Raw genomic sequence first — 27909 nt, 5'->3', positions numbered from 1 at the left:
TGCAAGAACATGCAAATTCCACACAGGGAGGCCGGAGTTGGAATTGCACCTCTGCACTGTGAGGTCAACGTGCTAACCACTGGACCACCGGGCGGCCTAAAGGGTTTCTTATCTTATCTTATCTGTAGCGACTGGGCAACAGAAGAATGCTAACTAAGCTAAAAGCTATGATGGCCAGTCCCTCCCACCCCCTCCAGCCCGCCCTGACAGCACTTGGTAGCTCCTTCAGCCAGAGACTGTTACACCCGCGCTGCAAGAAGGAGAGATACCGACGCTCGTTCCTACCGACTGCTGTCAGGCTGCTGAATAAAAATAACAACAATAATGATAATCATAATAATTAAATGATGTGAAAGACAATTGTAAATAGCACTGCGATTTATCCATTTTGTGTTTATATTGCACTTAATTGAACAGTGTTTGTGGTTTTTTTTCTTCTTTCTTCTTTCTACCTACATTCTTGCTGCTGGAGGCTGTAAATTTCCCCAGTGTGGGACAAATAAAGGATATCTTATCTTATCTTATCTTAGCTTATTTTATCTTATCGAAATTCACACTGACACTGAGTGGGAACACATCCCATAAAAGTCAGGTGAGTGAACCACGACACCATTAGGGGCTGAATGCGAATTGTTATTTAAATATTACCGGTATTTGTATTAAAACACATGTCCCCACAGCGACAAGAGACAGCTATGAAAATAAATAATTCTGAAAAAATATGACAATGTCCTTTTCCACTGTTTATTGATTTGAGATTAATTTTGGCCGTTAGGGGGTGGGACAAGAGAATGGTAGTTAAGGGTTACTCAAGACTTAATTGTTATTTTCAAAACTATTTTGAAGCATTATTTTCTCTTTTGTTTTAGATTAGATCTCAGGACAGGTGAATTTACTGAGAAATTGAATATGTTAGTATTTTGTGTGTGGATTCTTTAAAATTTGATCGTTGGGACGTAGAATGTCCTCAAATTCTGGAATGACTCATATTAGCATTGTTATTATTATTTCATGTTTGGGAAGACGTCGGGTATACGTATGACGTCAACAACGAGGGCACGTAATGTCTTTGTACAGAAGCGAATCATTAGTGTGTCGTCAGTGGTCACTCGAACATGTTTTGTCAACACAACCGTCATCAATAGCATTTCGCTGCGCCAATCCAGTTTGAATTGAGGTTTGTCAGTACCAGAAAGATGGCAACGGAGGAGCGTGACCAAGTGGTTAGTTTATTTTTAATTGAAAACGTCATTAGGTTGATGATCATTTGGTTGTAAATATATTTATTTCGAACTTTGGTGCCATACATGTGATGTACTTTGCAGGTTATATACTGTTTATGTGCTGTATTGTGCTGATAAAGTATCTGACCAGTACAAGCCAAATGTATGTGCAGACCAGTTATTGTGATCTAAACATATGTATAGGCCGATGTTTATTATCGTTGGGGAGAATAAAGTACTGTACTCTGATCACATGCCCTTTTATCAAATGACCAAAATGTTTTTCCGTGTCAATAAGAAACCAACATCTCACGATACAATTCTGGAACGAAGATGGAGGAAAGTGCAACAACAGCGACTCCATTTACCAATGTATGTATTCAGCTCAATCGTCAGGATTCATTAATACAAATAGCAAACCTTGTATGTGCTGATAACACTTTCATTCAAATTGCAGGCCAATTGGCTTCCTACAAAGTGGCAGCTCCATGGCTATCGCCCAAGCAGTGGAGGCTTACAAGCAGAACAAAGAGAGGGGGAGAGTTGTGCGCAGCCCATCACCAGAGCCCCAATTCCCTCCAAGTGTAAGATATATCTCCGGACACCATTCTTACAAACCAATGTTAGCGCTGCTGTCACAAATCATGCTTGGAAAAAAAAATAATGTGGTATATTTCAACCTTTGCATTCCAGATGCAAAGTGAAGATCGGAAGCACAGAGTAAGTTTAGTTTTTGAAAGCCAATTCCACCTGTGGATCATTGAGTGTTCATTGGCTAAATTGAGCCACCTATTTCCATGTATGCAGATGAACCGCATATTCTTGAGGCAGTGCATAGAAAGCCGCCCAGTCATTCCAATCCCGCAGGAATGGTTGGACTCCATCGACGGTCAAATCCCCCCTCAACTCAAAGACAGCCCTCAGAAAAACAAACTCCTGTATCAGCTCCTCACGGAAGTCAGTGACAACTTCCATGATGTTATCATCAAATACACAGGTATTGACCGTGAGCAGTGTTTGTGTCTGTTTGTGTGTATGTACACAGGATGTACATGTGTTTGTGTGTTTTGTCCACCTAAATCTAAAAAGCATATGTCTAAAAACACCTCACATTCTGTGCATTTGTTTCAGTGGACTCATTCCTGAAGGATCCAGAATGTGAAGAACCTGCTCCAGAAAAGCAGACGTCTCTTCCACTTGAGTGAGTGTTTCCCGGCCACATATGAGTTGTACGCATTGAAGATAAAATCATTATTGTAATTGAGTTTCTTTGGCACTTTTGGAATATGATTTTCTTTTGTAGTATTCTTGAATTTTCCCAAACACGACGCGAGAACTTTGTCACAAGCCGGAGGCTGATGAGGGCAAATTTGCACATTCTCCATCCCATAATGCAAACTGTTTTGGAAATTGGACACACAACATTTTCTTCAATGGCCTTGGTGGACCTGACAGGATACAGGTACGTAAATGCAGAGAACGTCAACAAAGCAACTACCCGTGCTGTTGAACAAAGTTGTACATGATTTTTGTTCAGAGCTTTGGGACCCGTTGATGGCAAAGTGTTGCATAAAGACCTGGCTGTAGAATGCGAGACAGCAGAAGAACAAATCATGAATACCTGGTTCCCTAAAGTCATCAATTTATTAACAAGTCCAAAAACACTGGGTTCAGTTCAAGACAATGCCACGGATGCCTTCTTTGACTGCGCATGCACCCTCATCTCGAATCAGGTGCAGTTCTGCCAGCAGACATACAGTAATCCGACATGTCTTCTTTTCAGTTTGTTTTTTGTGGCTCTGTTTTCCCCCAGATTGGTTGATTTACTTCATTGACACGGTCTGCACGCTTTCTCCAAATGTCTGTCCGATTTGTCCTTTCCAAATTCCCAGCTGAAAGCCCTGATTCAGAGGAGTGTGGAGGGGTTTGTCTACCCATTTCATCCGGACAACTACCACTACTTACCCATCTTTCACATGTCACTGACATTTAATGATGAAAGGATGGGAATATCCCCCACCTTGCAGGAACTTGAAGCAGATGTTTTTGAAATTCTGAATGCCATTACAAATACACTGCAGGTAGGCTCTCTCACATGTCATAAATCTTTTTGTGCCAATTCCCCCCACCCCAATTTGCATATTGAAATGTATTCAGAGACAGTTCTGATCCATAGAAAGTGCAGACGGTTCAGTCGTGGTTGGCAGAATCTACATCTGCATTTGTGGATGCCAAGGCCCCTGATCACACGCTTGCTTGGGCTCATTTCACTGTCACAGCAACTGTGCGCAAGAATCTCGAGGAACCTGACCGATATTTTCAGAACTATGGTGAGATGGAAACATAAGCTTAAATCATTTCATCATCCACTGAATTACTATATTGCATGTTTTTTGAACATACAATTATTTTGTAGTTGACAACTATGACTGGTTAGTCAATGGAACTGCTCAGACACGAGTCGAGACTTTTGTGGAAGAAACTCACTCATTTGCTGAATATATTCAGGTGAGAATTCACAACTTCAGAAGTGTACTGGGCCACTCCTTCTTGATGATTGTCATGTGCGATCTGACTGTCTGTGCTTTCCAGCAAGTGGAAGAGTTTCGTGACTTGTCAAGGAAGCTCGGCAACCTCCCAACAAAGGTTCACTTTCCAATGGTCCAATTGTATTGTGAGGACCTGAACCAGGGACTGTCTAAAAAAGCAAAAACATGTGCTGAAATACTTATCAGCAACATGAAAGCTAAACACACCGAGCAAAATTTACAGTGAGGCTCATTCTTACTGAAATGTGTCCCTTCGTGGTAAACGGGGCTCCTTTACTAAATGTTTTTTTTTTCTCGTGAAAGGATCATCTCCGATTTTGAAACGATTCGAGAAACAGCTTTGAATGTACCAGAGACTACAGATGAAATGGCAAATATGATTGCGTACATTGAGGCAACCAAGACAAAGGGCATTGCACTTCTTCATGAAAGGATCAAGGTACAATTAACAGATATACTTATTTCTTGTTGACACACTTGTGTAATTGTTTTACGATCACAAAATCGCCAGAACTCATTCATTTCGATCTCTGAATGTTTTTGCTATTATGATCTGGCAGAAGGCCTACAGCAGACTGAGCTACCTTCTAGATGTCCACATATTTGAAACAGAAGACCTTGACCTAAATTCAACTGTCTTCATGTGGCCATTGAAAATCCTTGAAGTGTTTGAACTCAGCGATGAGGTAATGCTGTCTGATCCAACATGTGTATTAAAAAATACTTTTCTTTTCAAGTATGATCATGGAGTGCATATGTGCGTTTTTAGGTTTTCCAGGAGGCAAAGAGGAAAGGGGAAAAGGAGATGCTTGCTAAAAGAGAAAGGGTCACAGTTCATCTGGCCAAGCTGCAACGGAGAGTTGACGAGTTCCCTCACTGCTCCGAACTTGATATGATGCAGCAGGTACAAATAATCATTTGTTCATTTGTGATCCCAGAGAACCATGAGGAGAGTTCCTTTATCTTCTTACACAATGAGAAGCAGGGAGAATAGAGAACCAACAGAACCCTATTTGAAAAATCACTTGCAGAATAGATGCAATGAAGAACTTTAAAACGTCCGTCTTTAGAGGATATATAGAAATGGAGGATTCCAAGGCAACTAGTTCAAGGGGAACCCTGCCGACTGCCCGAAGACAGCTGGGATAGGCTGCAGCACCCCCCGTGACACCCGTGAGGATAAAGCTGTTCAAAAAAATGGATGGATGGACATCAGTCAGTAAAACTGAGTGATGATTCAGGACAAACCTAAGAAATACCTTCTTTTCCCCCCAAAACTGCTCTTATGCCTGGTCTTAAATGCTGAGAGAACATTTTCCCACATCCCAAATTTGAGAAATGGTTCCATCTGAGGAGGGTCATGGGCATGCTGGAGGCTATCCCAGCCATCTTCGGGGAGTAGACGCGACACACCCTGTTCAGGTTGCCAGCCAATTTCAGGGCACACATAGACAAACAAGCATCCGAAAAATAAACATGAACACTCACAATCACACCGAGGGGAAATTTAGAGCATCCACCTAGCATGTATGTTTTGGGAATGTGGGAGGAAACCAGTGTACCTGGAGAAAACCCAGGCAAGCACAGGGAGAGCACCCACACAGGAAACTCCACACATGAAGGCCGCAACCCAGAATCGAACCCCAGAACTCTGCACTGTGAGTCAGACATGCTAACCAGTGGTTTAGCGTGTCGCTTTATTGTAGTCAGTGTTCATAAAAAGTCTGTAATCACATTGAAAGATGGTGTACCCCCACATTCAGGTTTTGCATGTTTGTTTATATATACAGTATAAATGTATTTCAATTTGAAAGACTTGTTGCAGAAATCTTATAATTGAGTTGTAATAATCCTACCTTGGGTTAAAATAGAATGAAACTAACAGTTATTTGGGGTGTATTTTAAATAGATGTGTTTATTTGTACTTGACAATTTAAACTCGTTTGTCTTTTGAACAGTATATGGCAGATGTCAGAACAGTTCAGACCCTTCTCCAGGAGGCTGAGGAGGCAATTGAAGACATCCACAAAGATGAAACCTTTCATGAATGGGACCAGTCATTTTACCCAGAGGTTGAGATAATCAGACAGAATATTGAGCCATATCAAAAACTGTTTTCATTTATACTGAGGTGGCAACGCTCAGAGAGCAGGTTTGCTTTCAGTTCTATATATTTTGTGATGTCATTGCAACAGTCCCATGGAAGCCCTAAAATATCTTCTCTGAACAGTTGGATGGATGGCTCTTTCCTGGAGCTCGATGGAGAAGGAATGGAAGTGAAAGTGGATGAGTTCTACAGGGAGATCTTCAAGACGCTGAAGTATTTTCAGCAGAAAAAGAGCAAGAGTGAACTCGCTACTAAAAAGATAACTACTGGAACAACTAGACGTCGACGTGGTGAAGAAGAGGCCAAAGCAGAGAGTCCTACAATTGTCTTGTGCTCCACTGTACTGGAGCAGGTCAAAGAGTTCAAGGTGCAAGGTTCAATGCAATATTAACTCTGAATGTGATCATGCGAACAAGATTCCATGGTCATTTTTGGTCATTCTAAACCATTGTATTTTTGTTGTTAGGAAAATACGCCTTTGCTGACTGTCCTGTGTAATCCGGGCATCAGAGATCGCCACTGGCAGCAAATGTCAGAGATCGTTGGGTATGACCTCACTCCCGACGCTGGTACAACATTACGCAAAGTTCTCAAACAAAACTTACATCCTTACCTGGAAGAGTTTGAGTCAATCAGTGCCGCTGCAAGTAAAGTAGGTGTTCCTGCATTTTTACATTTCAGAGGAAAAAGTAATAGGTTAACTACAAAGTTTTATACCTCCTTTTATTTGCATGTTACAGGAGTTTTCCATGGAGAAAGCCATGAAAAACATGGTTACTGTTTGGGATGGTGTTTCTCTCCAGCATCAGCCTTACAGAGACACCGGTGTGTCCATCCTGACTGCTCTGGATGAAATTCAAGCGATGCTCGATGACCAGATTGTGAAAACTCAGACAATGAGGAACTCACCGTTTATAAAGCCACTTGAAAACGAGATAAGGGTTAGTTTCAGGTTTCTATTTGCATGCTGACTAAACAATAATTTATTTCACTTGCGGCATTATTGTGAATGTCTTTTTCCAAAAATATTGATCTGTGTTTGGTGATCAGGTTTGGGAGGAGCGTCTCCTTCGAATCCAGGAAACCATTGATGAGTGGCTGAAGGTGCAGGCACAATGGCTTTACCTTGAGCCCATATTCTGTTCTGCCGATATCATGCAGCAGATTCCAGAAGAAGGACGACTCTTCCAAATCGTAGACAAAAACTGGAAAGAGGTCATGAGGCACTGTGTTAAAGACTCAAAGGTAACTGTCTACATGTACATGTCCCGTCAAAACATTGGGGTCTATGGATGACAGTCAGGCACGGCACCAGGATTTTTTTTCTCTCAGGGCCTTGCAGAGGCTGGGCTGATGTGTGTGTGTGTGTGTGTGTGTGTGTGTGTGTGTGTGTGTGTGCGTGTGTGTGTGTGTGTGTGTGTGTGTGTGTGCATTTGTGCAGCTGCAGCACACACACGGAAACAGGAACTGGAACATGGTTGCTTCATTGTGAACTTAAAAATGTCTTCAAATGACAAAATTAAGTCAATAAATAAATCAATAAATACATTGCTGTGGGTTCTGAAGAGGGCCCAGAGAGATTTCTGAAGGTGTTGCATGATGATGGTGATTATGAAATTGTCTTCTATCAGCTTCTGGAGGCAACGGCAATGCCTGGTCTACTAGAGAAACTAATTGAGTCAAACGCCCACCTTGACACCATCATGAAAGGACTGAATGACTATCTGGAGAAAAAGCGTCTCTTCTTCCCAAGGTGAACAATACAATTGTTTTGTATCATTTTTCTATCCATTGTGCAGTTTTTTCTATCTACATAGTAATCCCAATTATCAACACCAAATTTTAATTATGATTGCATGACTGCTTGTCACCCAGGTTCTTCTTTTTGTCCAATGATGAAATGCTGGAAATCCTTTCTGAGACCAAAGATCCACTGCGTGTGCAGCCCCATCTTCGGAAGTGCTTTGAGGGTATTGCCAAGCTAGACTTCTTACCAAATCTCGACATTCAGGTCAGCATTTACAAAGTGCACTTGCTGCATTATGTGGCAACAGTTGGTTGATAGACGCCCCTCAGGTACTGGGTGTTTTTCTTTATAACTAAGGCCATGTACAGCAGTGAAGGGGAGCGTGTTGCTCTCATCGCACTCATATCTACATCTGAGGCCCAAGGAGCAGTAGAGAAATGGCTGGTACAAGTGGAAGACTTGATGATTCGAAGTGTCAGAGATGTAGTGGATCGCTCTAGATCGGTGAGAGAACGTCACTGACATTGATCATGTGGGATTATTTTTCCTTATGTGCAAGGAAGTCCTTTGTTGGTGTGAATATTCGCTCAACAAAATTGTAAACCCAACACTTTTGTTTTTGGCTCCAATTTTTCAAGAATGGAACAAGAAGATTGCAGTTATTCTAAAAAAAAATAACCGCCTTTAAAACTTACATAAGAAAATCCACAGAGTACGTAATAGGCACGATATAAAGTGTTCATTGTTCATCTGAATGTCAATTTCACCACTTTCCCCAAATATAAAGTGGAAATTGCAGAGTGAGAATTAGAATATGGTCACTTCAAAGGCACCTGTTCATCTTTAGTGAAAGGTTTTTCAGACTCAGATGGGAAAAACAAATCTATATTGACACATAACTTGCCCGGTGGATTCAGCAATGAAAGAGTTTGCCCCGAATGTGAGAGAATTTCGTGTTTTTCTTCCTTGCTGTATTTGTTATTTTAAAACCTTTGATTTCAGATTGGGGGAAAAAAGTTTTTTTTATTGTTTTGTTCAAATGAGACAGTGTAAGAAATAAATAAAGTGGAATGGTTGTTTTCATCACAGGCCTATGCTGAAACCCCACGGAACCAGTGGGTGAAGGAGTGGCCTGGGCAGGTGGTGATATGTACCTCACAAATGTTCTGGACCTTGGAGGTGCACGAAGCCATCAGGGGAGGACACGAAGTAAGGTTTAGTTATCCTTTGTATTTACAGTAAAGAATACTGAAGATGAATAAACACACTGTTTAAAATAATAAAAAACAACAATGATGAAAGAGTACAACATGTCTCACAACTGTCTTTAAATAGCACTTTTCACCTGATGTGACACCTCATGACAGTACAGTATATTGTTATAAAAGTTAACTTCAATAAATATGATAACTGTGTTTTTGATGGCCTCAACAGGGTGTGAAAAACTACTACCAGGAACTCCAGAATCAGCTGGCTGACATTGTGGGGCTAGTGAGAGGGAAACTACCCAAGCAAACACGGATTACCTTGGGAGCACTGGTGACAATTGATGTCCATGCCCGGGATGTAGTTATGGAGCTAATTGAGCATGGTATCTCATGACACAAAGGACTTTGTTCATTTTGCTGTTACTCTGTTGTATTAATTACTCTGTTAAAATAAGATACAAGTACAATTGCTTTTTTTTTTTTTTCAGGTGTTGAAAATGAAAACGATTTTAGATGGCTAGCCCAGCTTCGTTACTACTGGAGCACCAACAATGTCCGAGTTCGCATTATAAACTGTGATGTGAAGTATGCCTATGAGTACCTGGGGAACTCTTTTCGTCTGGTCATCACCCCACTGACTGACAGATGCTACAGAACTCTGGTATACATAACAGTGATTAGACAAAAGAAAAGAGTGATACACATTATCAGTACTTTTTTTTTAATCAGTGTTGTGATTTTAGTATTTAATAACTGTTATACTTTTACAGATTGGGGCGTTTTACCTCCATTTGGGTGGGGCACCTGAGGGTCCGGCTGGAACTGGAAAGACGGAAACCACCAAGGATCTAGCCAAAGCTTTAGCCGTACAATGTGTGGTCTTCAACTGTTCGGATGGACTGGATTATCTTGCTATGGGCAAAGTAACATCACACCACAAAAACAAAGTCATATCCGATTAAGATATGTGAATTGAACAAAGGTCCTTTTTTTCAGTTTTTCAAAGGATTAGCTTCTTCTGGAGCGTGGGCTTGCTTTGACGAATTCAACCGTATTGAGCTTGAGGTCTTGTCTGTCGTTGCACAGCAAGTCCTTTGCATCCAGAGGGCTATTGAGATGAACTTGGAGTACTTTGACTTTGAAGGAACCATGCTGAAACTCAACCCCAACTGTTTTGTGTCCATCACAATGAATCCCGGTTACGCAGGGCGCTCCGAACTCCCTGACAACCTTAAGGTCTTCCAACTTGATCAGTTACACCATTGGGGCTCTTTTATCGCAACATTTGTATCAGAAAATGTGCATTTGGATTCCATAGCATCAGATCTTGAATCATGTGCTTTTCTGTTTATCTTAACATGATGCTGGCCTTTTATTTTCTTCAGGTGTTGTTTCGAACAGTGACCATGATGGTCCCCAATTATGCTCTGATCGCAGAGATCTCCCTCTATTCTTACGGATTCCTCAATGCCAAGCCTCTTTCAGTCAAGATTGCAATGACTTACAGGCTCTGTTCAGAGCAGCTCTCCTCCCAGTTCCATTACGATTATGGCATGAGGGCTGTCAAAGCTGTACTTGTGGCAGCAGGAAACCTCAAACTAAAGTATCCAGACGAAAATGAGGACATACTGGTATTCAGTGATTTTTTCCCCCCTTAATTACTCTGTTCTATTGATTGATCACCATTGTCTGTGTTAACTTCTAGCTTCTGAGGTCGATCAAAGATGTTAACGAGCCAAAGTTTCTTTCACATGATATTCCACTGTTCAACGGAATCACGAGTGATTTGTTCCCTGGCATTTCGCTTCCTGAGGCTGACTATGAGGTAAGATGTGCCAAAATCGTACTTATCTATTGTCTCTTGCTAAATGGTACAATGTAGGCAGTACGTGCTGTATATTACATTCAATCATGTCTTTACCAGTTATTTTTGGAAGCTGCTCTCGAGTGCTGTGAAAACCACAATGTCCAGTCAACACAGATCTTCCTAGAAAAGATGATTCAGACATATGAGATGATGATAGTCCGGCATGGGTATGTTAATTTTAGAACTCCCGGTTGCTTCATGAGGATGTGTTTTATTTCTTATTTTGGGGAAGAAAGTATTGCATTCCCCAACAGCTTCAATCAACGTGGTATTGCATTAGGATCCAACCTTTATCCAACCGGCGCCTCAGGTCTGCGGACCAGACATTATTAGAAGTACCAAGAACTAATCTGAGGCTCAGAGGGGATAGAGCCTTTTCTGTTGCTGGTCTCTCTCTGGAATGACCTCCCACTGAACATTCAGCAAGTCTCCTTGCTGCCCATCTTCAAAACCCCCCTCAAAACTCACTTGTATTTGGCATTCGACTCAGCATGACTTAGATTTGTTCTTGGTTTTACTGTTTGGTGATTTCTACCGTCTTTATTACCGATTTGTCTTACTGTTTATTGTGCATGTTAAATTGCTCCATGTACAGCACTTTGTATGCAGCGATGGCTGTTTGAAAGTGCTCTATAAATACAATTGACTTGACTTGTCTTATTGTTCAGATTCATGCTGGTGGGAGAATCATTTTCTGGGAAGACCAAAGTGCTCCATGTCCTTGCTGACACACTGATTCTGATGAATGAAAAAGGCTATGGAGAGGAAGAAAAGGTCATTTTCAGGACATTGAACCCAAAGGCTATCACCATGGGACAGCTCTTTGGACAGTTTGATCTTGTTTCTCATGAGGTAGGACCTTGGATCTGTTTTTAAAGTTAAAATTGTCTTATAGACGATTATAGTCTGCTTCTTTTATTTTCTTTTTTTTTAGTGGACTGATGGTATTGTGGCTAACACGTTTCGTGAATATGCATCGGCTGAAACGCCAGACCGTAAGTGGGTAGTCTTTGATGGTCCCATCGATACGTTGTGGATTGAAAGTATGAACACTGTGCTCGATGACAACAAAAAGGTATCTGCAGCATTTTACAATATACATCTATTTGACTGATCTTTATCATGATTTGTTATTTTCATCTCTATTGTTTGTATTCACATCACAGCTGTGTCTGATGAGTGGAGAAATTATCCAGATGTCCAATCAGATGAGTCTAATTTTTGAAGCGATGGATCTCTCACAGGCCTCTGTAAGTTTGGAGTTCCTGAAAAACTTGCAAATATGTTTCAAATATTGTCGTTACAACCTAAACTATCCAAATGGGATTTAGCATGCAATTAAAAGTCTGATGTAATGATGGCAAGCTTTGAAAGAAAAAATGCATCTTTCCCTTGACAGCCTGCCACAGTCAGTCGATGTGGTATGATCTATATGGAACCTTCTCAGTTGGGCTGGGAACCTTTAGTGATCTCCTGGATGAACACACTTCCTGAGATTTTGAAAAGTCCTGATCACAACAATCTGCTGCTAGAACTCTTTCATTGGCTGCTGCCACCTGCCTTCAGGCTGGTGCGAAAACACTGCAGAGTAAGAAGTATCACAGGACCATGGCGTTATCGAGAGATAAAAAGCCCAAAAGGCCAAAGGAGTTTTCACCAACTTAATAAGCATAAATGTTGTCATGTGTTTGCCTTTTTGTTGTCAGGAAGTTGTGCCCACAACCAACTGGAACACATCTGTATCCTTATGTAGACTGTTTGAGATGCTGCTTGCTGAACCACTGGAGACAGAGACACATGATAAAACTATTCGAACCTGGATCTTGGTACAAATATTTATTATTTGTCACACTATTCTTTATAAACAGAAACACCCCGAATGGCATATTTCGTCTAAATTCTTGACATTTTATCTGGCTTTTCTGCAATAATTAATCTGTTTTGGGATTGCAGGCCGCCTTTTCCTTCTCCCTGGTGTGGTCTGTGGGGGGCAGTTGTGATTCAAAGAGCAGGGAGATGTTTAGTGAGTTCATCAGGGATACAGTGGCTGGAAGATCGGCAGATCATCCAGTTCCTGAAATTGTGGGCAAATGGGAGTGCCCAGTGGACGAGAAAGGCCTGGTGTACGACTATTTCTACGAGGTACCACTGACCTACATCAGACAGAAATTTTTGTTTTTTAAATCGCTACTTTAGAATCACTCTTCTTCAGTCAAATCGAACATCTTGTTCAGTTTAAAGGAAAAGGCAAATGGATTCACTGGAATGACGCCATCAAAAGTGTCAGCCTTGGGGATAAAACCACCAAAGTGCAGGACATCATTGTTCCCACCATTGACTCGGTTCGCTACACCTTCCTAATGGACATTTGCATCACCTATGGAATGTATGTTCGTCTGTTCACAGAAATATGAATGGGATGAATTTGTCCCCTTGTGTAAACTGTTTCAATCTCTGATTCTCTGCTCAGGCCTCTGCTGTTGGCTGGCCCTACAGGCACTGGAAAGTCAGTGTATGTCATGGAGAAGTTGATGAACGGTTTGGACAAAGACCTCTTTTTACCCCTCTCAATCAATTTTTCAGCCCGCACCACTGCCAACCAAACACAGGTCAGGTGGAACCACTGATGAGTATGAATGTTCTTGCAACTTTCACTGGCCTCATTCTTTACTCTTTGTGGTTACCAGAACATCATCATGGCCAAATTAGATAAGAGACGTAAAGGTGTGTTTGGCCCTCCGATGGGGAAGAAGTACCTCATATTCATAGATGATGTGAATATGCCAGCACTGGAACAGTTTGGAGCTCAGCCTCCCGTGGAGCTTCTTCGACAGTTTATGGATCACAAGAAGTGGTATGGGCCATGGCCACCCGGACACCAAAATAAAGACTGTGAATGGAAGAGGATACAAAACACTGCTTGACTAATCCATTCTTTTCTGGCAGGTATGACCTGAAAGATACTTCCGGCATCAAATTAGTTGACATCCAGGTCATTACAGCCATGGGTCCTCCTGGTGGCGGGAGGAATGCTGTGACATCTCGCTTCCTACGTCATTTCAACATTTTTAGCATCAATTCTTTCAGTGATGAGACCATGGTTCGCATCTTCTCCATTATGGTGGCATTCTATCTCAAGAACAATGAATTTCCACCAGAATATTTTACTATTGGCAGTCAGACGGTGACAGCAACCATGGACGTGAGCCCTCCAGATCGGACCGATACCTTTATTCATATCAACAAACACTTATCTTTCCAATAACTTGAGTTTTTCAATTTTATTTTCAAAGGTCTACAAGCAAGCCATGGAAAATTTGCTTCCGACACCAGCCAAGTCTCACTACACGTTTAATTTGCGTGACTTCTCACGTGTGATACAAGGGTGCCTGCTTGTGAAGAGCAAATCTCTGGAGAACAAACGCACAATGATTCGGCTGTTTGTCCACGAGGTCTTCCGCGTCTTTTATGACCGTCTGGTGGATGACAATGACCGAGCATGGTTCTATCAAATGATGACCAAGATCCTCAAAGACCACTTCAATGAAGCCTTTAACATGGTGTTTGATCACCTGAAACAAGGCAGTAAAGTATGTTGACTTTATTTTTTGCTTTTCTCATTGTGGATTTAGATCGAGGTTGCTCAGCCCTATCTTTAATCATGATGCCACAGATCAAAATTTGTGGTGTTTCTAAAAATGAATCATAACATTGAATGCAATTTTAATTTGGCTTCTTCTTTGTCAGTTGGTCGAGCAAGACATGCAGACTCTTCTGTTTGGTGATTACATGAACCCCGAACTTGAGGTTGAGGAACGCTTGTATGCCGAAGTGCCTTCTGTAGAAAGCTTTGCTGAGGTCGTGGAGTCATGTCTTGTTGAATACAACCAGATGAACAAGAGCCGCATGTATCTCGTCATCTTCCGGTAAATCACAATTGCAGCACACAGTCAATAAAACTCTGAGATATACAGATATATTAAAAACAGCTGCATTTATTTAGTTTTTTCATGTTCATTTTTCCTTCAGACAAACTTTTCTTTTGATGAATGCACAATTAATACTAGCATTACTGTGACAATCACATTGAATATGTACGAAATTTTGTCTGATGTAGATATGTCTTGGAGCACCTGTCTCGTATAAGCCGTGTGTTGAAGCAGCCAGGAGGGCATGCTCTCCTTGTAGGAGTTGGAGGCAGTGGGCGCCAGTCCATCACGCGTTTGGCCACTTTCATCGCCCAGATGAGCCTTTTCCAGCCTGAGATCTCAAAGAGCTACGGCATGACTGAGTGGAGAGATGACCTCAAGGTCAGCGTTGCACTAGTAATCTGCATACATCACAAGTGTTCAAATGTTTGGTCTCTTCGTCTGATGTAACACATTTTAACAACATTACAGAAGTTGCTCAAGGATGCAGGGGTGAAGGGTCAAAGAATCGTATTTTTGCTCACTGATGCTCAAATCAAAGATGAGGCTTTCCTTGAAGATGTAAACAGTGTATTGAACACAGGAGAGGTGCCCAATATGTTTGCAATGGATGAAAAACAGGATATCATTGAGGTAAGACATTAAACTAAAACTTTTCCAGACTGATTTCAACCACTTTGTTTCTCAATGTGTTCTTATATTCCTTTGGATTGTGACATGATGCCTTTCGTTGAGAAAACTTTTAGCCTCTTGACTTTGTCTGACAGCTCCCCTATTTTACAGACCATGAAGCGCATTGTATTAATAGTTGCACTGAGTTAAAAGATGCATCATTATTTGATAGCGGCTCGGTGGCCCAGTGGTTAGCGCGCTGACCTCACAGTGCAGAGGGTTCAATTCCAGCTCTGTCCTCCCTGTGTAGAGTTTGCATGTTCTCCGTGGGCCTGTGTAGGTTTTCTCCGGGTGCTCCGGTTTCCTCCCACATTCCAAAGCAGGCTGATTAAACACTCAAAATTGTCCCTTGGTGTGAGTGTGAGCACGGATGGTTGTTCGTCTTCTGTGCCCTGCAATTGGCTGGCAACCGGTCCAAGGTGTCTCTTGCCTACTGCCCGAAGACAGCTGGGATAGGCTCCAGCATCCCCCGCGACCCTTGTAGGAATAAAGCGGATTGGAAAACGGATGGATGGATTGTTTTTGGGGCGGCCCGGTCGTCCAGTGGTTAGCACGTCGACTTCACAGTGCAGAGGTATCGAGTTCGATTCCAGCTCTGGCCTCCCTGTGTGGAGTTTGCATGTTCTCCCCGGGCCTGCGTGGGTTTTCTCCGGGTACTACGGTTTCCTCTCACATTCCAAAATGTCATGCATGTCAGGCTGATTGAACACTCTAAATTGTCCACTCTAAATCAGGGGTGCCCAAACCTTTTGGATCAAAGATCTACTTTTCGATCAACTAACCTCCCGGGATCTACCCTTACTGGCACACGCACAAACACACACACACACACACACACACACACACACACACACACACACACACACACACACAAGCGCCATGATGAAAAACAGCCTGAAACAGAGGCATGCCACGCACTTTTGCAGCCTGTTAACTTTCGTAGCTAACACGTACTGTTTTAAAGTGCTTCCCTGGGCCCCCCTAGATTCCTATTCTTTGCTCGTGCCCTCGGTGAATTGTACAAGAAGCAAACTCTGAATGAGAATAGAAAAATGAGAATAGAGCGCAACAGCTCTGATCACAAGCTGCAATTGCAAACTGCTGAGCGCTAACAACTTCCGGTGGCGTAATCATGCGCCACCGTAAATTTAAGATTTACCTGCTTTATTTTATTTTAAAAAATAGTGAAAATGAGACTGATAAGATGATTAGGGTGCAGTGTATATTAACACAAAAAATTTATTACTAACATGTACAAAGACACACAAATGTTTGTTTGTTTTTCTTCTCGACACTCCTCGGATCTACTTGGGACCTGTCTTAGATCTACCTAATGGGCACCCCTGCTCTAAATCATGTGTCAAACTCAGGTCCTGGAGGGCCGCCGTCCTGCATGTTTTCCAAGTCTCCCTGTTGCAACACACTTGATTCAAAGGAACAGGTTCAATGTCAGGTTTCCGCAGAGCTTGCTGATGATCTCATCATTTTAATCAGGTGTGTTGCAACAGGGAGTCTTGGAAAACATGCAGGGTAGCGGCCTTCCAGGACCTGAGTTTGACACCTATGCTCTAAATTGTCCCGAGGTGTGAGTGTGGACGTGAATGGTTGTCTCTGTGTGCCTTGCGATTGGCAGGCAACCTCTTCAGGGTGACCCCCGCCTACTGCCCGAAAACAGCTAGGATAGGCTCCAGCAGCCCCCGCGACCCTAGTTCGGATAAAGCGGTTTGGAAAATGAATGAATAAACGAATGGATTGTTTTTGTGAAACACTGCAACTTAAAATAGTTCATTCTAATTGTACAATATGCATATTTGATCGATTTAGCACTATTATTTTAGATTCAGATCAGTCGAAAACACACACACCACATTTTTCACTTGCTTTTGTTTGCCTAGCAAGTACACGGGGGTAGGAGGTCATCCTCCGACAGAGGGTAAAAAAGTTTGCTCTGTTCTAGCAGCTATTGGAAACTGGCCGTGTCGTTTACCTTGTGTCTCTCCGGTCCCACATTGTAACATTAGAACTATTCCGCTAAAACTAAATACTTAAATTGGAGTTAACCGTCTCGTAACACTACATTTCATATGATTCTTAAACACAAGCAGTCTGCCTGCAAGTGCTTCCATGCAGATGAGAATGACAATCCAAACATAATAGGAAGAAATTTGTATTAAAGACGACTAACTGAAATGCTTAACATTTATCCCTGCATATGGTGCACAGCATGACAAGGCACACTGTCAATTTTTGAGCGTGCCTTATGGTACGAAAATATGGTATTATTTGTGATTTCTTTACCCAAAATATCTGGCAGTAATCAGGCCTGCCAGTGGTGTGGCCAATGAAATTTAACTCACACTTAACTCATGATCTTACAAGGTGAGTGACTCTTACATTTTTACATCAGGCCAAACAAGTTTGGCTTGATAAGTGGGACACAATATCTGAAAAGCAAAACATCATTTTATATTCATTGGGATGGTTTTGTGGGATAATCGAACTATCTCTGTAATCTGAAACATTTAAGTGTGGTGCACACACAAAGTTAAATGGAAGGGGCAAATATGGTTTCATGGCACTGGATGGATTAATGTGTGTTGGTAGGAAGTGCTTTTTGCCCACAACTCCATAATGATGCCTTTTATCCTGTTCGAGTTCAAAATCTGGATCTGCACTGCATACAGTATGATGTCATTCTTTTCCCATTTCCAGACAGTTCGTCCGATTGCCCAAGCGAAGAATAAGAGTGTCGAGTTGAGCTCTTTAACTCTGTTCAACTACTTTGTGGCACGCTGCAAGCAAAACCTGCACATTGTTGTGGCTTTTAGTCCTATTGGCGAAGCCTTTCGAAACCGTCTGCGCCAGTTTCCATCTCTCATCAACTGTTGCACCATTAACTGGTTTCAGGTACGAAATATGCATCATCAATTTGATTTTTTACTGAGGTATGAAGAAGTCATGATCCACAAAAAGTTTTCAAAATCGAGAGGTCTAGAAAACAACACTTAAGCAAGAGTCACAAGGTCAATAATCCGACAAGAGACATGGAATCTTGGCAGTCCTTAAATACAAGGTTTACTCATGATGATCAAATGGCAGCAGGTGTGCATGCTAAAACAGAAGCCTTCCACTCCCACCTGCTGGAGAAACACAAGAACAGGATCATGACAATATATGACTTGTTTAATAATTTGATCGTTTAATTGTCGAGATCAATATTTTGCGTCAGAAAAATCTCATGATAAACCACCAAACAATTTTTTCTTAATTTACAGTGTATACTGAAATAATGACCTTGTCTCATTTGAGTACTCAAATGTGAAATATAGTTTTGTAGAGTTGATGTAGTGTGTTTGCCAGAACCATGACTTATTCTTTTGTAAGAATGGCAACATCTTAATACACAGGTTTGTTGTACCTTTTGCCAAGTTATTTGATATGCTTGCCACTATATGTCACTGGCATAGATAGATAAACAATAGTAATCAAAATAATCATAAATGTAATTAAAATAATGTAAATTATATATATATATATATATATATATATATATATGTATATATATACCTGTATGCATTGACTTGTGTACATTCACAGCATTATTTTAATTACATTTATGATTATTTTGATTACTATTGTTTATCTATCTATGCCAGTGACATATAGTGGCAAGCATATCAAATAACAGGTATATATATATATATATATATATATATATATATATATATATATATATATATATATATATATAATGAGGTAGGCATTAACGTGAAGGATCTTGCCCAAGGACCCACACTGGATGGTGTTATGTGCTCATTTTTTTGCCCCAAGCGGGATTCCAACCACCGTCTCCCGTATGCCAAACCGATGCCTTACCAACTGAGCTGAGATAGATAGATATATAGATATATAGATATATATATAGATGTGTGTGCGTGTGTGTGTGTGTGTGTGTGTGTGTGTGAAACATGAAAAATAATCTATATGAGTTGGCACATGGCTGTTTTTCCTGGTTGTAGATATATGGGGTCTAATCCATGAATTGAAAACTTTTTTGAACACATTTATCTGCACCCAAAACAGCCTTGGCCAGAGGAGGCCCTTGAGCGGGTGGCCAACTCTTTTCTGCAGCCACTGGAGATGAAAGACAGTGAGAGGAAGGATGTCATACCCATCTGCAAAACATTTCACACATCTGCCAGTCAACTTTCAGTGAGGTGTGACACACTAAACGTAATTAAAAGTAAGGTTACATATATGAGCTTGTTTTTTACTTGCAGATTCCTCACTGAGCTCGGTCGTCATAATTATGTTACACCCACATCCTATTTGGAGCTCATGGCAGCTTTCAGTCAGCTCCTCACAAAGAAAAGAGATGCTGTCATGAAGGCGAAGAGGAGATACACCAATGGTCTGGAAAAACTAGCCTTTGCCGAATCTCAGGTATCCAGTTTGTCACAATTTGATTAGATTACTAGTATTTTTCTCCATTGGAGATATGTAATGGATTTTTTATGACATTGCAATTGACTGTGACTTGTTCAAAGATATTTTTTCAGAAATAAATAACAAAGTGACTTGTTTCGTTTTATTTCTGATGGATGGGAAGTCACTCACAAGAATCAACGATTAAATTGTCGGTTTCCTATGATGTGTCCCCTTTCGCTCTATGCTTGTCAAGGTGGGTGAAATGAAACTGGAACTGGTTGAGTTGCAGCCCAAGCTGGAACAAGCACAGATCGAAAACGAAAAAATGATGAAGGTAGTGACATTGAGCCGAAACAAATCAAAATTACATGTTATAATCGAGAAGAAAAAAAAATCAAAGTCTACTGTCATGACCCATAGGTGATTGCAGTGGAATCTGTGGAAGTGGAAGCAACAAGTAAACTTGTGAGCATTGAAGAGGAGGCCACAGCTATTCAAGCTGCTGAGGCTCAAGCTCTGAAGGATGAGTGTGATAGTGAATTGGCAGAGGCCATTCCTGCCCTGGAAGAAGCAACTGCAGCTTTGAATACCTTAAAGGTGACAATGCTCCAAATTAAGCCAACGTTAGTCTTGGATGTGACCTTTCCGTTGATGTTCACTTACCTTCTTGATTTCAGCCTGCTGACATTACTGTTGTCAAATCCATGAAAAACCCTCCAGATGGAGTGAAACTGGTGATGTCAGCTGTGTGTGTAATGAAAGGACTGCCTCCGGATAAAGTGGCAGATCCTGCTGGGTCTGGGAAAAAGGTCTATCCTTTAAAAAAAAAAATCATTCATTGAAAAAAACCCAGCATTTTCATAGCAAAAGTAACGTTGGTGAGAAACCATGACATTTGTTTTACCTTTACTTTTTCATAATTTCCTAGGTTTTGGACTACTGGGGTCCAAGTAAGAAACTATTAGGTGACATGAACTTTTTGAAGGATCTGAAAGAATACGACAAAGACAATATTCCTGTGAGTGTCTCGACTGAAAATCATGAAAATCAATGCCTAAAAAAGAAAACTTGAATTTGTCTTTCCCCTCTCTTTATTACAGGAGGAGTCTATGCAAAAAATCCGTGCTACCTACATGACTAATCCTGACTTCAGCCCTGCTAAGGTGGCAAAAGCCTCCTCCGCAGCAGAGGGCCTTTGCAAGTGGATCAAAGCAATGGAGTCCTATGACAGGGTGGTGAAGGTGTGAATTCCCTTTCGTTTCTCTTTTGATCTTCAAAATGAAATGCATTTCTACCTCCAGGTATACTCACTTCTGTGCTTTTAGATCGTGGCTCCCAAAAAGGCCAAACAAGCCGAGGCTCAGGCGACCCTGGCCGCTGCCATGGCCACACTATCAGAGAAGCGAGCCCAACTCAAGGAGGTTATGGACCGTTTAGCTGACCTGCAAAGAATATCTCAGGAGAAGACAGAGGAGAAAGCCAAGCTAGAAGCCCAGAGGGATTTGTGTCAACAGAAGTTGGAGAGAGCTGAAAAACTCATCGGTGGTCTGGGTGGGGAGAAAACGAGGTGACGAATGGCCCAGCATTTCTTTTTATAAGAAGCATTACAACAATGGCAGCGCAGCAGACAGCAAACATGGTTTTCCCCAGATGGTCCAAGGCTGCCGAAGATCTACAGAACACATACGACAACCTTACCGGGGATGTCCTTATCTCTGCTGGTGTCATGGCCTACCTGGGTGCTTTCACCGCCAGCTTCAGACAGGACTGCACCGGCCAATGGATTAAATTGTGTCAAGTAAATCCTTTGTTGACACACAAGGTCTTTCCCTGTCAGCTGTGACATGTATGATCGTTGTCCTCATCATTTCATTTCTCTAGTCTAAAAGTATTCCATCGTCAGATGACTTCTCTCTCAGCAAGACCCTGGGAGATCCCATTAAGATTAGGGCGTGGAATATCGCCGGCCTTCCCACCGACTCCTTCTCGATCGACAATGGTGTCATTACCAGTAATTCACGGCGATGGTGAGAAGCTTGATGCAGTTTATTGCAAAGCCGCTCTGGAAGAAGAATACGAATGTCGTCTCTCTGCCATTGTGGCGCAGTGAATCATTCAGGCTCAGGACCACGCTCATATATTCCTGCTCTTGCAGGCCTCTGATGATTGACCCTCAGGGTCAGGCCAACAAGTGGGTGAAGAATTCGGAGAAAGACAACAAGTTGAACATCATCAAATTAACGGATGATGATTACATGAGAACTTTGGAAAACTGTATCCAATTTGGAAGCCCCTTGCTGCTCGAAAATGTAGGAGAAGAGTTGGACCCCTCCCTGGAACCTCTTCTCCTCAAACAAACCTTCAAACAAGGTGGCAAAATTGTGACAGGGCCGCAAAAAGGTCACTTGAGATTGAAAAGGATGTAAAAATGTGAATTGCTGTCATGCTTGTTCCGCCTAGGTGGTGTGGAATGTATAAAACTGGGGGAGAGTGTGATTGAGTACTCCCCCGAATTCCGCTTCTACATCACCACAAAGCTGAGGAACCCGCATTATCTACCAGAACTGGCCACCAAGGTGTCTTTGCTCAATTTCATGATCACTCCAGAGGGCCTCGAGGACCAGCTGCTGGGGATTGTGGTCGCCAAAGAGAGGCACTTCACATTTCACTGAGCCTTCCCTCAAATTCTTGGGTCTCTTCATTCAAGCTATTTTTGGCTTCATCTGCTTCGCAGGCCAGAGCTTGAAGAAGAGAGGAACGCACTCATCTTACAGTCGGCTGCGAATAACAGGCAATTGAAGGAAACCGAGGACAAGATCCTTGAGACTCTTTCGTCTTCGGAGGGAAATATTTTGGAGGATGAGAGTGCCATTCAGGTCCTCGACTCTGCAAAGATCATGTCCAATGAAATTACCAAGAAACAAAAGGCATGTCCTTTGCTCAACATAAGCGATCTGTGCGGCTGATGCGAAGGATTTTTTCTCTCTGACTGCAATGTCTCAATGAATTCTCCAGATTGCAGAGGAGACTGAGATCATGATTGCCGAGTCTCGAGAGTGTTACAGAGCTATTGCCAAGCACTCATCTGTGCTGTTCTTCACCATTGCTGACCTGACCAACATTGACCCAATGTATCAGTACTCGCTCAGCTGGTTTGTCAACCTCTACATAAACTCTATCCAAGACAGGTGAGTGACGCACCCAGGGTTTCTCTGTAATGAGTGTCGTGGCATTCAATTTACAGGATGAGACTTTTATGATAATAACCTGCTGCCCAAATTTCGCAATGCTTGCATGCTACTTCTGGTGGTAGATCTTACTGTGCAGTCTTGAACATTAAGTTACGAAGTGGATACCTTTGACATTGTGCGGATTCGAAGACACCATTTGTCGATTTTCAGCACCTGAAGTGCACTCCACTCAGAAGCCTCTTATTTTCATTTAGCAAGAAGTCCAAAATCCTGGAAAAGAGGGTTATGTACCTGATCGATCACTTCACCTACAACTTGTTTTGCAATGTCTGTCGCTCGCTGTTTGAGAAGGATAAACTTCTCTTCTCCTTCATCCTCTGCTGCAATCTGCTTCTGTGAGTGTCACAAACCATTTAGACTCATTGACGCATCTGGATCACTCCAATGCCTGCTGGAAATAAAACTGAATCTGACATTCCCATCAGGTCCAAGGGTGAGATAGAGTACTGTGACTTGATCTTCTTGATGACGGGAGGCGTGGGCCTGCAGAATACCCTTGCGAATCCTGATCCTAGCTGGCTGCAAGAGAAGAGCTGGGATGAGATATGTCGAGCCAATGAGCTTCCAGGCTTGAAAGGAGTCAAGTGAGAAAATGATTCAAAGGTTTATGTCATTGTTCTCGATTCAATAAAGTGAGACTATGACTCAACCCTTTTAAAAATGGCGACACCTTCATTGTGTTTCTTCCACAGAGACGCTTTCATCGCAGGCCCTGGACTTTTCAAGCCTGTCTTTGAAAGCAAAGATCCGAGCAACGTTCCTTTGCCCTCACCCTGGGATGATAAACTCAGCGATTTGCAGAAGATGATCGTTGTCCGCTGCCTCAGGCCTGACAAGATTGTGCCAGCTGTGAACAAATATGTGATCACTAAGCTGGGGAAAAATTTTGTTCAGCCCCCTCCCTTTGACCTCAGCAAGAGCTACATGGACTCGAACGCCACCATCCCGCTGGTGTTTGTGCTTTCTCCTGGCGCTGATCCCATGGCGAGTAGGTTCTGCAGTTTACTTCTCAAACTTCACGGGGCTCTGCCGCTCAAAGCTTCATGACACATTCACGCTTCACAGGCTTACTGAAGTTTGCAGCTGACAAGGACATGGGTGGCAACAATTTCCAGTCCATTTCTCTGGGACAGGGCCAAGGACCCATCGCTTCCAAAATGATCTCCACAGCCATGCAGAATGGGACATGGGTGTGTTTGCAGAATTGTCATCTGGCTGTGTCTTGGATGTCCACCCTGGAGAAGATCTGCGAGGACTTTAGTCCTGCAACATGCCACGAAGACTTCCGACTCTGGCTCACAAGCTACCCTTCGCCAAAGGTAAAGTGCAAGCGGATGTGCAGCAGTTTGGATTTGCCTGGTTCGGGCCCTGAAGCCGCCTCCTCTGTGAAACCAGTTTCCAGTGACTCTTCTTCAGAATGGAGTAAAAATGACAAACGAGCCCCCGACAGGACTGCGACTAAACATTCTGCAATCGTACATGTCAGATCCTGTTTGTGACCAAAACTTCTTCAATAATTGCATGAATAAAGAACTGGTGAGTTTGAGGTTCCGATTCAATTATAAGTCGATGCATACGGGTTCTTTTCTTACACCGGTTCAACTGCATCTGCTTTTAGGTCTGGGAAAAGCTCCTGTATGGCCTGTGCTTTTTCCACGCGCTTGTTCAGGAGCGAAGGAAGTTTGGCCCACTTGGCTGGAACATTCCTTACGGCTTCAATGAGACTGACCTTCACATCAGCATTCGACAGCTCCAGGTCATCATTTGTCACTCCCCAAATTGCTCCTGTCACGTGCATCCTAAGGTTTGTCCTCCTCTTCTGTAGTTGTTCATCAATCAATACGATGAGGTGCCCTTTGAGGCCATAACTTACCTGACTGGGGAGTGCAACTACGGAGGCCGCGTAACCGACAACTGGGATCGGCGCCTCCTGAACACCATGTTGGCTGACTTCTACAACAGGGATGTTGTGGAGAAACCCTCTTATCCTTTCTCACCAAGCGGCGACTATGTTACCCCCCCTAAGTCTTCCTATGATGACTACCTGCGATTTATTAAGGTAAGGCATCACACCGTACTTTGTGTCGTCATGGGTTGCCTTGCAAGACTTTCAAAGCGTAACCATACCTTTGCGCCGTACCAGGAGCTTCCAGTCAGCCAGCACCCAGAAATATTTGGGATGCACGAAAATGTGGACATTTCGAAGGACCTGCAGCAGACCAAGTTGTTGTTTGATTCGCTGCTTCTCACCCAGGGACGGGGCTCGAAGGGAGGAGGTAGCTCTGGGACTGACAATGCGCTCTATGACATAGCCAATGACATCCTCACTAAGGTACCATGGAATATATCTTTTCATTTTCCATCTCCAAGAGTGGTCATCTGATTGAATAATATTGCACAGTTTTGTCAATGTATATCATGTGTTTTACAAGTAATACTTGCGTTCATTTAATCCCATCAGCTTCCAAATAATTTTGACATTGAAGTCTCTCTCTCAAAGTATCCAGTGCTCTACAAGGAGAGTATGAACACTGTGCTTGTCCAAGAAATGGAGCGCTACAACACGTAAGGGCAAACATTTTGTATCAAATTTGATGTCAAGTAAATCTCTTCATTTGACCTGTTTTTCCTTTGCAGGCTTTGTAGTACCATCCGTGTGAGCCTTCAGAACCTGCTCAAGGCCCTTAAGGGTTTAGTGGTGATGGACGCAGAGCTAGAGGGAATTGCAAATAGCTTGGGAGTGGGCAAGGTACCAGAGCAGTGGGCCAAACGCTCGTACCCGAGCCTCAAGCCCCTGGGCAGCTACATTAATGACTTTCTCGCAAGGCTCAAGTTTTTGCAGGTCAGTCACATTTTTCTCGAAATGAGATGTCCTGTCCAATTTGGTTTTCACATGAATCCTGTGTGCTCATAGGACTGGTTCAACACTGGTAAGCCCAGTGTGTTCTGGCTGTCTGGATTTTTCTTCACCCAGGCCTTCCTTACGGGCGCTACGCAGAACTATGCCAGGAAATACAATGTTCCAATTGACCTGTTGGGCTTTGACTTTGAGGTCAACACACACTATTTTTCCTTTCTTCAACACAACCGAACAGTCAGTCATGATCTTAAATGCTCATTGTAGACTTCGTTCGGCCTTTTTATGTGCGATTTTGGGATTTGATCCTTCAGGTTCTACCACTTGATGAATCAGACACGCCTCCGGAAGATGGTGTCTACATTTATGGATTGTTTCTTGATGGTGCTCGATGGGACAAAGAAAGGTAGCGGGGACCGCAGACGTATCTTTGACAACAACGATCATTATTTGAAGTACAAGTTGACAACCTGAAAAGCACCTTAAAAAATCAAATTGTGTCTTTTCTATTATCAGTGGAGTGTTAGCGGAGCAGTATCCCAAAATCTTGTTTGACACTGTGCCCATTATCTGGATAAAACCAAGTAAGTATGCATTTGGATGCATCACTGGCATCACAACTACGAATGTTGTCATGACTCCAGGATATCAACTTAATCCTTTCTTTTTCTCGCTCTCTGTCTCTATGATTGTTAATTTGTCTCTATGTAGACATTATTTATTTGCTTCTCTTTGTCTTCCATGCAGCAAAAGACATCCCGGATGAATCTGACAGTCGCTACCTTTCTCCTCTCTACAAGACCAGCGAGAGGAGGGGCACACTCTCTACAACGGGACACTCCACCAATTTTGTCATCCCAATGTTGTTGCCCACCGTCAAGCGCCCTAATCACTGGATAAAGCGTGGTGTGGCGCTACTCTGTCAGCTTGATGACTGAGAGTGTCACAGCCCAATTTGGAGTATTTGTTTTTTCATATCAAAAAGACAAGACAAGACAAGTACTGTATTTTCACAACCATTCGGCGCACCGCATTGTTGGGCGCAGTCTCAGTAACGGGTGCTATTTCTGTATTTGACGCATACACAAAACGCACTGTATTATTGGGCACAGCCAGGCATGGTAAAACAGACGACAGCTTAAACAACGGCATGCTTAGGGCGTGCCTTTGCGTCCTCTTACACGCCCACCCTTCACTCATTGGCGACTGGTACCTGCTAGGGGCGTGCCTTTAGCGTCCTCTTACACGCCCACCCTTTACTCATTGGCGACTGGTACCTTAGGGGCGTGTCTTTAGCGTCGTCATACACGCCCACCCTTCACTCGTTGGCGATTGTTCCCTGCGAGGGACGTGCCTTTCGCGTCCTCTTACACGCCCACCCTTCACTCATTGGCGGACTTCCGCATGCCTCATGCCTTCATCATTACTCACGTCCGCCTTTTCTCTGTATAAACGCGTGTCGGCCAGAAGTGCTCTCAGTCAGGCTTTGGAACTCGGCGCATACCAGGGGTGCCCAAACTTTTTCGATCGAAGATTTACTATTCGATCAACTAACCTCCCGGGATCTACCCTTACTGCACACAAACACACACACACACACACACACACATGCGCACGCCATGATGAGAAACAGCCTGAAACGGAGGCATGCGACGCACTTTTGCAGCCTGTTAACTATCGTAGCTCACACGTACCGTTTTAAAGTGCTTCCCTGGGCCCTCCTAGATTCCAATTCTTTGCTCGTGCCCTCGGTGAATTGTACACGAAGCAAACTCTGAATGAGAATCATGACGATAAAAGATAGAGCGCAACAGCTCTGATCACAAGTTGCAATTGCAGACTGCTGAGCGCTAACAACTTCCGGTGACATAATCACGCGCCACCGTAAATGTAAGATTTACCTGCTTTATTTTATTAATTATTTTTTTGGGTGAAAATGAGATTGATAAGATGATTAGTGTGCAGTGTATATTAACACAAAAAATATATTACTAACATGTACAAAGACACAAAAATGGTTGTTTGTTTTTTTTCTTCTCGAGGCTCCTCCTCCTACTTGCAATCTGTCTTA

General features: G+C 42.7%; 1 protein-coding gene across 1 annotated transcript; it reads left to right on the top strand.

Annotated features, from left to right (window-relative positions):
• Positions 1–1262: 1262 nt before the first annotated feature.
• LOC127595497 (dynein axonemal heavy chain 12-like) lies at positions 1263–27267 on the top strand. Its single transcript, XM_052057034.1, has 73 exons — positions 1263–1595; positions 1681–1807; positions 1917–1943; positions 2031–2220; positions 2355–2424; positions 2527–2685; positions 2761–2956; positions 3116–3304; positions 3400–3553; positions 3640–3731; positions 3816–3994; positions 4076–4211; positions 4333–4458; positions 4542–4676; positions 5731–5924; positions 6003–6246; positions 6346–6531; positions 6620–6820; positions 6930–7124; positions 7511–7632; positions 7755–7890; positions 7984–8130; positions 8716–8835; positions 9061–9217; positions 9323–9495; positions 9605–9757; positions 9831–10070; positions 10220–10465; positions 10540–10659; positions 10759–10868; positions 11370–11553; positions 11636–11776; positions 11868–11951; positions 12101–12289; positions 12408–12527; positions 12655–12843; positions 12936–13087; positions 13172–13310; positions 13389–13555; positions 13648–13903; positions 13995–14291; positions 14449–14627; positions 14819–15011; positions 15102–15263; positions 18015–18209; positions 19386–19519; positions 19583–19745; positions 19984–20064; positions 20151–20327; positions 20408–20539; positions 20659–20748; positions 20831–20971; positions 21056–21297; positions 21381–21528; positions 21612–21757; positions 21886–22100; positions 22191–22383; positions 22465–22657; positions 22746–22918; positions 23176–23316; positions 23407–23565; positions 23674–23969; positions 24047–24300; positions 24377–24517; positions 24600–24737; positions 24807–25040; positions 25125–25313; positions 25443–25546; positions 25619–25823; positions 25896–26033; positions 26153–26244; positions 26355–26422; positions 26586–27267. The coding sequence occupies exons 1-73, from the start codon at positions 1420–1422 to the stop codon at positions 26774–26776; spliced, it is 11925 nt and encodes a 3974-aa protein (XP_051912994.1). The 5' UTR covers positions 1263–1419; the 3' UTR covers positions 26777–27267.
• Positions 27268–27909: the final 642 nt, after the last annotated feature.

The sequence above is a fragment of the Hippocampus zosterae genome, chromosome 2 (assembly GCF_025434085.1).
Source record: "Hippocampus zosterae strain Florida chromosome 2, ASM2543408v3, whole genome shotgun sequence".
NCBI classification, from domain to species: domain Eukaryota; kingdom Metazoa; phylum Chordata; class Actinopteri; order Syngnathiformes; family Syngnathidae; genus Hippocampus; species Hippocampus zosterae.
The sequence above is the reverse complement of the archived record's forward strand: the minus strand, read 5'-3'. Positions and strand labels throughout refer to the sequence as shown.